We start from the raw sequence: 12,290 nt of genomic DNA, 5'->3' as shown, positions 1-12,290 counted from the left end.
TCACATCAAAATTTGCTTCTCCTATAACCGCTACATCAGCAAAGTGGTTTTGATGACAAATTTTGAATCATACATTCACTCACTGAAATGCATTTTGTTCTATAGTGGGGAAGACAACAAACAGGGTTTCTGCCCTCATAGAGCTTATGGGAAAGAGAAAGGGGAAGCCACGAGGAAGCACGGTGGAAGCAGAGGTGAAGCCAATAAAAAGACAAATAAATAAACAGGTGCCTTGAAAGGCGACGTTGCTGGAAGTGAGAGAAATGGGTGAAGCTGTTTTAACTGGATGTTCAGGGAAGCCATCTCTGAGAACAGGCACATATTAGAGAGAAGACCATTCCAGGAAGCAGGAAGAGGTCAGCATGTGCAAATATCTTATGGTACGAAACAACCTGTGCTCCAGAAACTGGCGGGTGCAGCTAGAGGGGAGCGAGGGGAGGCAGCAGCAGAGGAAGAGGTAGGGAGAGAGGCAGCGCCAGACCCAGAGGCCGTGTAAAGAGTATTAAATTTTAAAGTTTTATCTTAAAAGCAATTAAAGTGTTGTGAACTCAGTAGTGTATCATATAATCCAATTTACGTTAAAAAAAAAATCACTCTGGCTGCTGAGTGAATAATGGATTATGGGGCAAGTATAGAAGCGGAAAGACCAGTGAGGAGCTTACTTCAGAAGCCAAGTGAGAAAGGATAACGGCTGTTTATAGGAGGCTCAGGGAGGGTTGATGGGGGACCAATTTTGGAACGTGTTTGCAACAGCCTGGGTTAAGAACACAGGTCCTGAGTCAGTCTGCTGCAGCTTGAACTTGCCTCAGACATTAGTTAGCCATGTTCCCAAGCAGGCTAACTTATCTAAGTTTCAGTTTCTTTTTTGTAAAAGAAGAATAGTTGTACCTATATAGACAGGATTTATTTTTTTGAAGATTCAGCGAGCTAGCCTATTAAGAGCCCTGAGCATGTTCCCTGACATACAGTAGGCACCCAAATTTGTTGAATAAATGGCTATCCTAAGACTCTTTCTTGGGTCTGCTTCATTCATGTTTCCAACTTCATAGCCTCTCTTTTGAATCCTTCACAGTTAAAGTCTTTTTGAAAATTTAAAGATGATGATGATGATGTCGACTATTAATTGGGGGAACAGTGTCTGGGAGAGGAAGGGGACCATGTGATGCCCAGCTGTTGGCTTGAATAACTGACTGGAAGGCTGCCAGGTTGGGAAACTGCAAAGACGAAAAGAGGATCAGCTGGGAGGAAGGTGAGCTGTTATGATCAGGAGTAGAAAGATCTCAGCTGTCAACCTCCTACTCATGTGATTTTACCTGGTTGTACGCCCTGGAAAAGGAAAACCCTTCTGGAGAACACTGGAAAAAAAGACAAAACCCATGAGCTTTTGGGGGAGAAGGGGAGGGGGGAGAGGGGGAGAGAGGGAGAGTCTGCATGCGGTCTCCATGAAGGAGAAATCCACACGTGTAAATTTTGCCTTTGAGAAAAACCATGTGAAGTCACCCAATATTCTCACTCAGGCAACAGAGGCTATATTCTTTAGAAAGCACTTTGAGATTACCGAAGGCAATGTGGCTTCTGAGAAGGGTCAGAATAAGATATAGAATGCCAAGTGAATGCCAGATTTATTTATAGGTATAATTTATGGTTACCTAGTAACAAGAGGAGGAACTGGCCCACAGGTTATAGCAACCATGGATTTTAGAACCTACAGTGAATAAACCAACAAATCTGGGTCATTCTTGGCTGTGATGCCTTCCAAGTTAAATTCCCTGTTTACATCTGGAAACATTTAGGGAATCCTGGAAGACATATGCTATCTATTTTTAATTCAAAGATTCAGAGGTACCCATAGAAGCACTACGACCATGAGAGATCCTGGTGTACCATGGATGGCTTGTGGAGAGAGAGATACATGAGTGGGAATCCTGATGTCATCATTTCCCATCAGTCAAGTTACTTTGCCACTCTGAGCTTTACTTTATCTGCACAGTGAGGATACCCTGAAGAATTACTGTAAAGATTACATGAAAAAATCTGTACAGAGAGGTGCATGGGAGAGATTAGATGTGCAAATTTCTAAAGGTGAAAAACTCCCACTTTGTACTTTGGCAAGTCTAAGCAGCTTGTGTGTGGTATATGTCATGTGTGTGGGCGTGGGCGCACGTGTGTGTGTGCGCACATCTATGCAAGTTCGTGTCTCAAGTGTTTGCCCAGAAGAACTCAGAAGCCACAAACGGACTGTACTAGCAATGCTGTGTAGGAATGATAGCTTCACTTTAGGCTGAAGAAAAGAACAATGGAAAGGAACCAGCCTGAGGCTGACTATGGTTCACAACAATTACCCTAGGAATCATGTATGAGACTACTTAGAGGGTAAGAGGACTAGAGACCTGGAAACCAATTTGAATGTTATTATGTGCTGTGGATTGAATTGTCTCCCCACCAAAATTCATATGCTGAAGGCTTAATCCCCAATGTGATGGTATTTGGAGATGGGGTCTTTGGGAGGTGATTATGTTTAGGTTAGTGACTTTACAAAGACATCAGAAAACTTTTTATCTTTCTCTCTCTCTGCCATGTGAGGACACAGAAAAAGGTAGCCGTCTGCAAGGCATGAGGAGGGCCCTCACCAGAACTCAACCGTGCTGGCACCCTGACTTTGGACTTGCAGCCTCCAGAAGTGAGAGAAAGTAAATTTCTGTTGTTTAAGCTACCCAGGGTATGATACTTTGTTATGGGAGCCCAAGCCAAAACAATGTGGTAGCCCACAACAATCTAAAGATGATACACTCCTGAATTAAGGCTGTAGGGATAGAGAAGAGGGGACAGATGTGACAGCTATTTTCAACTGAAAGGATCTGATGACCATGGGATGTAGAAATAAGATGATGTCTCCCAGGTTTTTAACTAGAGCAACTGGGAGAAATGCATCACTGAGGAAAAGACGAAAGAGGAAGAGCAAATATGGGGGTGGGGCAGATGAAGCACCCTGTCTCAGGCACACTGAAACACTGCTGGTACTGACATGGAACCTTGAATTCAGAAGACAGATCTGATGGAAGGCTATGGATTTGACCTTACCAGCCAAAGAGAGCACCACCAGCCTGAATGAGCTTGCTGACAATGTTACAGGCTTAGGAGAGAATAGGGCAAGTAGGATAGATTTATGATAATATACATTTTAAAAAACCCCATAGGGATCACAAAGAATAATATTCCCCCCCGAATAAAACTGGTTCTATAAACTATTTCTGCACATACCTGATCTTGTAGTAGAATGCCTCCAAATGCCCAGATACAAGCAAAGACAAAATAGACCTCATAAACTTCCTTCGGGCTGTCAGAAGGTACATTTTCAGGAGTCAACAAACATTCCAAAAGAGTGCAAATAGTCTAAAGAAAAAGAAAAAGCCATTCTTTCACGGAAACTTTCTTCTTTTTTAAAACAGTGAAGTAAGTTCACAGGGCTTATTAACAAACCCACTGTACCCTTAAGAGATTCTGTGATTTTTTCCCGTTCTGTGTGATTTGCTACCCCGTGAGACACAAAAATGGCGGCTTTGGGTTTCTGAGTCAGCGGTGGACATCCTTGGCCACTTTCAACCAAACTAATCTTCTAGGTAACAACAAACTGTTAAAAAAAACCCCTATTATCATAAATCCTCCAATAATCACTGTAATAAAGAGAAATACATAAAACCAAAAAGAAAAAAATAATGGGGATATAGCTGTGCTGTCTTTTTATAAATAGGGAGTCATACTACTACCTACTACACACAGTGGGTATATCCTAGAGACCACTTTCTCACTTAAAAACAAACTAAAGGCATTTTTCCTTTTCCGTAAGTGTTGCCCTACAATATCACTGGGAATGAAGGCACTAGATGGAAAGGCTATGTAACCATTTCCCACGGTTGAACATTTAGATAACCCACTTTCCCTTAGTACTTTGGCAGCTATTTCCCCCACCTGTTGTCATAAATCTGGAAAGTCGGACTGACAGCCTTAGCCTGTGGCATTTTTTAGACAGGACACTAAAGTTAACCCTGGAAGAAATGCTGTTCAGGAACTTGCTCTTCACCTCCGGGTGAAACGGCTTTATTGGTCTGAAACACACTCCATGTCCAGGGCAATCAGGTCAGTAAGGGGGGAACATGGCTGCTGCCAACACCTCTGTCATGTGAAATCATAACCATAATGAACACGTTTTTGAGCTAGTTCTCTAAAGCAGCAGTCCCCAACTTTCTGGTACCAGGGACCGGTTTCGTGGAAGACAATTTTTCCATGGACGGTGGGGGCGGTGGGGGGGATGGTTTAGGAGGTAATGTGAGCAATGGGGGGGAGCAACGGGAAGCGAGAGGCAGATGAAGCTTCCTCGCTGGCCCGCCGCTCACCTCCTGCTGTGTGGCCCGGTTCCTAACAGGCCATGGGACCAGTACTGGTCCAAGGCCCGGGGGTTGGGCATGCCTGCTCTAAAGCACAAAAATGGTTGTCATGAGTTAGTACTGTCATAGACCCTCAAAACTCAGGATACCCTTCCCCCAGTTTCTGGAGGCAGCAGTAGATTTTTATCACTATCATACACACAGCTACGGAAGCTATAACAAAGCATGTCATGTGTGTGCCTCTCCTTCCCAACCATGAGAGGTGGGGAAAATCCATGGTAACATGGAAAATGGGTCCTGGACATAATTTGGAAATGTTTTCAAAATTTAAATAGTTGAGTGCCTGTTATATTTTTCAGTCTCTCTTGATTTCCATTATTTTATATTGTGCCATGATTGCCAATTTAAAATAATCTTCTGATGGAATAAAACTCACCAATTTGTTATCAAGAAAAATAATGTAAAACTCTGAGGCTTTGCTATTCCTGAGTAGAAGCCATGTGAGTCTAAGGAACTGTTAAAATTAAAATGAAAAAGACTGAAAGGTCTGAATATGACATTATCCACTGATTTGAACATGCTGATAACTCACCTGATTTGTTCTGTTTTCTCCCAAACACAGTACTTGGAAAACATTTTAAGCTCTGTGCCAGCAATTAATAAAATCATACCTTGGTGCATACTCTGAATGAGTTAAAACACTTTACCAAACGTAAAGCAAAAAAGTTTCATATATTGGAAAACATAGTACATTAATTTCTTAAAGTAGCCTTCTAAAAAGAATGAAATAATGCCATTTACAGCTACATGGGTGGACCTAGACATTATCATACTAAGTGAAGTCAGACAAAGAAAGGCAAATATCATATGACATCACTTGTATGTGGAATCTAAAATATAACACAAACGAACTTATCTATGAAACAGAGACAGACTCACAGACATAGAGAACAGACTTGTGGTTGCCAACGGGAAGTCGGACTGGAGGAATGGATTGGGAGTTTGGGATTAGTGGATGCAAACTAGTATATGTAGAATGGATAAACAACAAGGTCCTATTGTATAGCACAAAGTATATTCAGTATCCTATGATAAACCACAGTGGAAAAGAATATGAAAAAGAATATATATACATACGTATATATGTGTATATATGTGTGGGCATATATACATAACTGAATCACTTTTCTGTATACCAGTATGTATAACACAACATTGTAAATCAACTATACTTCAAGAAAAATAAGGTAGTCTTCTTAAGCTATTCTCTTGTACACTCATTTTTGTCACAAATTTTGTCCTTATAAGCAATCACTGCAAAGAGACGACTTTATACAATAGCAGTCAAAAAAGGAGTTAAGGATAAAATGCCATTTCTGAGTACTACAAAAGGAAGAAGTGAGAGCAAAAATCATATTAATTCCTACTGACTTATTTTCACACTACTCTTGAATGAAAAAGTTTGCACTACAGAGAAACACAAATACACAAGTCAAGTTGAGAAGGAACTCGATACTTGCTTTTTTGCAAGAATTACACCAGAGGACGTCTAATTAGGCTAACCACAAAATTAATTCATTATGAATAAATTCAGACCTGCTTTCAGAAATAAATTATACCTCAGATAATTACTGTTGAAGACTATCGTTTTCTTAATTGGTGTGTGAATTATCCAAAAACCTGAACTTTCTCTTCTTATTATGCTTGTGACTATTTCTTTTTTTTTTTTTTTTAACATCTTTATTGGGGTATAATTGCTTTACAATGGTGTGTTAGTTTCTGCTTTATAACAAAGTGAATCAGCTATACATATACATATGTTCCCATATCTCTTCCCTCTGTCTCCCTCCCTCCCACCCTCCCTATCCCACCCCTCCAGACAGCCACAAAGAACCGAGCCGGTTTCCCTGTGCCATGCGGCTGCTTCCCACTGGCTATCTACCTTACGTTTGTTAGTATATATATGTCCATGTCTCTCTCTCGCCCTATCACACCTCACCCTTCCCCCTCCCCATATCCTCAAGTCTGTTCTCCAGTAGGTCTGTGTCTTTATTCCTGTCTTACCCCTAGGTTCTTCATAACATTTTTTTTTCTTAGATTCCATATATATGTGTTAGCATGCGGTATTTGTCCTTCTCTTTCTGACTTACTTCACTCATAGCAATACAAGCCCACCTTAAGAAGCAGGAAACATCTCGAATAAACAACCTAACCTTGCACCTCAAGCAATTAGAGAAAGAAGAACAAAAAAACCCCAGAGTTAGCAGAAGGAAAGAAATCATAAAAATCAGATCAGAAATAAATGAAAAAGAAATGAAGGAAACAATAGCAAAGATCAATAAAACTAAAAGCTGGTTCTTTGAGAAGATTAACAAAATTGATAAACCATTAGCCAGACTCATCAAGAAAATAAGGGAGAAGACTCAAATCAATAGAATCAGAAATGAAAAAGGAGAAGTAACAACTGACACTGCAGAAATACAAAAAATCATGAGGGATTACTACAAGCAACTCTATGCCAATAAAATGGACAATCTGGAAGAAATGGACAAATTCTTAGAAATGCACAAACTGCCAAGACTGAATCAGGAAGAAATAGAAAATATGAACAGACCAATCACAAACACTGAAATTGAAACTGTGATTAAAAATCTTCCAACAAACAAAAGCCCAGGACCAGATGGCTTCACAGGCGAATTCTATCAAACATTTAGAGAAGAGCTAACACCTATTCTTCTCAAACTCTTCCAAAATATAGCAGAGGGAGGAACACTCCCAAACTCATTCTACGAGGCCACCATCACCTTGATACCAAAACCAGACAAGGATGTCACAAAGAAAGAAAACTACAGGCCAATATCACTGATGAACATAGATGCAAAAATCCTCAACAAAATACTAGCAAACAGAATCCAACAGCACATTAAAAGGATCATACACCATGATCAAGTGGGGTTTATTCCAGGAATGCAAGGATTCTTCAATATACGCAAATCTATCAATGTGATTAACCATATTAACAAATTGAAGGAGAAAAACCATATGATCATCTCAATAGATGCAGAGAAAGCTTTTGACAAAATTCAACACCCATTTATGATAAAAACCCTGCAGAAAGTAGGTGTAGAGGGAACTTTCCTCAATATAATAAAGGCCGTATATGACAAGCCCACAGCCAACATCATCCTCAATGGCGAAAAACTGAAAGCATTTCCACTAAGGTCAGGAACAAGACAAGGTTGCCCACTCTCACCACTCTTATTCAACATAGTTTTGGAAGTTTTAGCCACAGCAATCAGAGAAGAAAAGGAAATAAAAGGAATCCAAATCGGAAAAGAAGAAGTAAAGCTGTCACTGTTTGCAGATGACATGATACTATACATAGAGAATCCTAAAGATGCTACCAGAAAACTACTAGAGCTAATCAATGAATTTGGTAAAGTAGCAGGATACAAAATTAATGCACAGAAATCTCTGGCATTCCTATATACTAATGATGAAAAATCTGAAAGTGAAATCAAGAAAACACTCCCATTTACCATTGCAACAAAAAGAATAAAATATCTAGGAATAAACCTACCTAAGGAGACAAAAGACCTGTATGCAGAAAATTATAAGACACTGATGAAAGAAATTAAAGATGATGCAAACAGATGGAGAGATATACCATGTTCTTGGATTGGAAGAATCAACATTGTGAAAATGACGCTTGTGACTATTTCTAATTTAGCTTCAAACAAATTCTGTATCATAGTAACTTCACGGTAACAAAGTACTTCAAAACCCATTTTGCTCCTAAAGAGACACAAATAAAGGTTTCTAACTGTAAACCTTCTGTGAAGTTTTAGACTTGTAAAGGCTGGGGATAGTTATTTTTCACGCTGAGATTAAGATCACAACCTTCATTTCTGTGTGCTGTGAATTATTTTCATTTGCTGCCATGACAATGTATCATATATACTCTTCACTCTAACCAGCTGTCTCACAATGAGGATCAGAAAAAAGAAATCTATCCCTGAAATACTATGAACTAGACTGACCTGACTTGAGGACTATTTTTGGAAGGGGGAGAAAAGAAAGGGAAGAGAGAGTGGGAGGCCTGGCAGGGCGGTGCCTGACGAGGTGGAGTTCAGAAGCTTTCTCTTACTCACCGGCCAACATCTTTAATTGCATGAATTTTTTGTATTCAAAAGCAACACACTGAGCACCTTCTCTGGGCCAGTTACTTAGGAAACAGAAAAATAAATGAGGCTGTTACTATCCTGTTCTTCTTATTCCACGCAAATATACTTGGGAAGAACGCAATGATTCAATAATGTATTGGGCACCTACTATGTACTTGGCATTATGGAAATCTCTGGAGATATAAAAATGGTAAAAGGTGGCTTCAGTCCTCTGGTTCACAGTCTTGTGAAAGAAACAGACCACAAACCCAAATGGTCATAGCATGTGATAGGCGTGTGACAGAGGATTGCAAAAAGCACTGGGGAACACGGGGGCTGGGGTGGGGGAGGGTAGAAGCAACCTAACCATTCCAGAAACCACTGCATCTTTTTGAACAAGCAAGAACTTCTATTTTGATCAAGCCACATCAGGACTAGAGGGTGAAACGGTGTGACCCAGGACAAACCTGCACCAGGCTGCTCTCTGGAACTGAAGTGATGGTTTTAAAGCTTATTCTCAGCTTATCCAAGCACGCAGGAATGTATTTATCAAAAAGAATCGTTAAATTGGCCTTTTCTGACTGATGCTGCCTTCTGTCTATCCAACTGGCCACATACCTGAAAAAGAACACAGAAAAGCTTTTATGGAGCACCGGGCTTGAAAAGGAAAATTCCACCAACTCAAAAGGTTCCCGCTTCAACACAGCTTGGTCCAACACTTCAGGGACACGTTGAGTGGGTTCATTCTGTTTCTCAAATGGCAAATATTCTAAAATGACCCTTTAAAAACTTGTTTTAATGGCCATTTTTTACCTTAATGAAAAGAATGTAAAAGAAACTCCTAATAGCACTTAGAAGCCCAACATAATAGACGGTAAGTAGGCCATTACTGAGCATTTACAAGTACAGTTTGTCATTTCCTAGAGGACTGAAAGTATTTTCAGAGGGTAGAGGCTTTATTTATGAAAACAGCTTGGGATCTTTCTTGATGAAAACTGGCATCAATTACTTAGTAATGAGAAATCACAAATAAAAAGGTGAAAATCCATAGGGGCTATTGCCAAGTCCCTCCTTGTTCACTGGACTGAATGTAACTCTAACCTGATAGCTGATAATGTGGTTCCAGTAAGTGGCTCTAAAATGGTATCTCACACTTGGGTCCATGTGTATGAATCTGAAGCTTATAAAATGTTACCAATTTTGATACATTCATATCTCTAACATATTAATAAAACACTACTTATCAATAAAATGAAACATGACTTAGTAGCACCCACAGTAGTCTCTGGAAGAAACTGTATGATATGACATGAAAAACAACTGCTCAGAGTTCTCATCAAATAGGAAGCAGTGATTACAAATACATATAGCTGCCACCAGAGACGCAGTGCAACCAGACCCGTGACAGCTACACCTTGCTTTAAGCAAATCAGATTTCATATATATATATAAATTCTTTTTTCCAGTACACGGGCCTCTCACTGTGGTGGCCTCTCCCGTTGCAGAGCACAGGCTCCGAACGCGCAGGCTCAGTGGCCATGGCTCACGGGCCCAGCCACTCTGCGGCGGCATGTGGGATCTTCCCAGACCGGGGCACGAACCCGTGTCCCCTGCATCGGCAAGCGGACTCTCAACCACTGCGCCACCAGGGAAGCCCAATTTCATATTTTTAATATCAGAAGAAATTAAGGCGAGATGATTATCTTAGAAAAGTCTCCCTTTGATATTCACAAGCCTTCACAATAGGGTTTTATTAAATATTCAACTACCTATACACTGCTGCTAGATTTATAAAATATCTACTGTCAAAACATTTTCAGGTCCAAGAGGAATGATTATCAGCTGAAGTCCAGTCGCATGATGGCAACTTCTGGGGCTCCACAAGCTGCATCCAGTGGGCACCATGGAACAATGGAATGCAGGTGTTAGGTAGTGGGAATGAAGGCTACACCTACCACTCAGCTACTCATTTTACTCTTCATAAGCTGTCAGAAGTGGAATCTTAGCATCCAGAGCTTATTGTGGGGAGGGGGGCAGGGGAGAGAACTGTTTAAGGAGATGGAGCTCTAAGACTGCCTGGGTCTTTATCCATTTTTTAACTCTGTTACCTTGGGCAAGTCAGTTAACCTCTCTGTGCCTCAAGTTTCTCATCTGTCAATGGAGATAATAATGAAATGCACTTCCTAGGGTTGTTCTGAGCAGCAAACGAGTTCTCATGTATTAAGTGCTTACGTTAACATCTGACATATAACAAATTCTCAATCAGTGCTACTCGTTAGCACAGAGTTGGTGGATTTGGGAGAACTGAGAGAACTGGGTTCAGATCCTGGCTCTGCCTCTCTGATCATCGCCTAAAGACAGTATGTTCGGTAGGGCTTAAGGGTTGGTAGGCAGTGCCCTGATGCATGTAACAAATTCTCCCCCTACTCCCCACCCCTGTCTTTGGTCTCTGTGGGGTCAGAAGTCTGTGCAGGGGTAACCAGGAGCTGCAGTGTCAACACAGCCCTAGGAGGCGGAAGTGGTCTTTGCACTTGGGGGACATGTAATAGCTACTCTGTTGACCCACGTCGGCAGTAGCCAAAGTCTCAAAGGGAGAGCCGACCAGGCCCACGAGCAAATGACGCTGTTGTACCAATTACGTCCACAAATAAGAAAGTGAGTTCAATCAAACCAGGAGACGTGGTAAGAGCTGATCCTGAGCGGGGGAAAAAAAACAACCAAACCAAAATGACCTCTGCTAGAGGTCAAGCACACCACACAGCACTGGAAAAAAAAAAAAAAAAAAAAAAAAACAAGTCTGTATTGTTAAATATGGACAGTTTTAAATTTCAAGTAAAAATTACTGCTAAATTTAGTAAACATTAAAAGACAGCAAATTATCTTCAGCAATGGCAAAAACTGAAGCTATATTTTTGTACTGTTGGCAATTCCTTTCACCTTACTTCGTATAAAAGTTTCTCCTGATTTTTAAAAGATGCTGTAGATTTGAACATGGCCAAATGAAACACACTGCTATCATACAACATACAAGTGAAAGTATCACTTATTTATTCCTTACCTACATAAGTGATCACACACATTGCTGCCCCTGCCTCAGGAAATAGCTACATTTTGATGCCTCAATGCATCATCTTAATGCCAACGTCTAGGTCACTAACAGAGAATCTTTGGCTCATCAGTGCTTGCAAATATATTCCATATAAACAGCTGTGTTGCTCTTCTTCCTACTCTAGAACTGCTATAGGCATATCACAGGAAGTCTAAAGTCCAGCAGTTTAGAAACTATATAGGTAGTCAAAGTCTTCAGGCTTCTGAAGACTTTTTTTATTTATTACTCTGTAGTCTGCCGTTGGAATCCTGTCTTACAGGATAGCAGGAATTCATCAGAGTTCTCTATAGTTTGCCCCTCACAGCTACAGCTGGGTTTTCTGTTATTTACAGTGGCCTGGAAAATAGCAGAAGTTAAAAGGACCCACAGATCAGGAGTGTACTTTGATGATTTCTGAATCTGTATGTTTACACATATAAACAATATCCAAAGATGAAAGGATGGGATTGCAGGGGTAGAAGACAACAAGCTTATCCAATGCAGGTGAGAGAATGAGTGAGACAAAGGCAAAAGAATATTTTCAGCTAAATTATTAGAGAAATACAAATCAAAACTACAATGAGAGGGCTTCCCTGGTGGCGCAGTGGTTGAGAGTCCGCCTGCCGATGCAGGGGACACGGGTTCGTGCCCCGG

The 12,290-nt window shown here is 40.6% G+C and overlaps 1 protein-coding gene across 1 annotated transcript in view; it reads right to left on the bottom strand.

Annotated features, from left to right (window-relative positions):
- DNAH11 (dynein axonemal heavy chain 11) overlaps nucleotides 1-12,290 on the bottom strand; it is a 213,524-nt gene that overhangs the window by 149,871 nt on the left and 51,363 nt on the right. Inside the window, 2 exon segments of the mRNA XM_007472188.1 lie at nucleotides 3,262-3,393; nucleotides 9,016-9,166. Of these exon segments, the coding sequence (XP_007472250.1) occupies nucleotides 3,262-3,393; nucleotides 9,016-9,166 (283 nt within the window).

Source organism: Lipotes vexillifer, unplaced genomic scaffold (genome assembly GCF_000442215.2).
Source record: "Lipotes vexillifer unplaced genomic scaffold, Lipotes_vexillifer_v1.1 scaffold474, whole genome shotgun sequence".
In the NCBI taxonomy this organism is placed as follows: Eukaryota; Metazoa; Chordata; class Mammalia; order Artiodactyla; family Lipotidae; genus Lipotes; species Lipotes vexillifer.
This window is presented reverse-complemented; position numbering and strand designations above follow the sequence as displayed.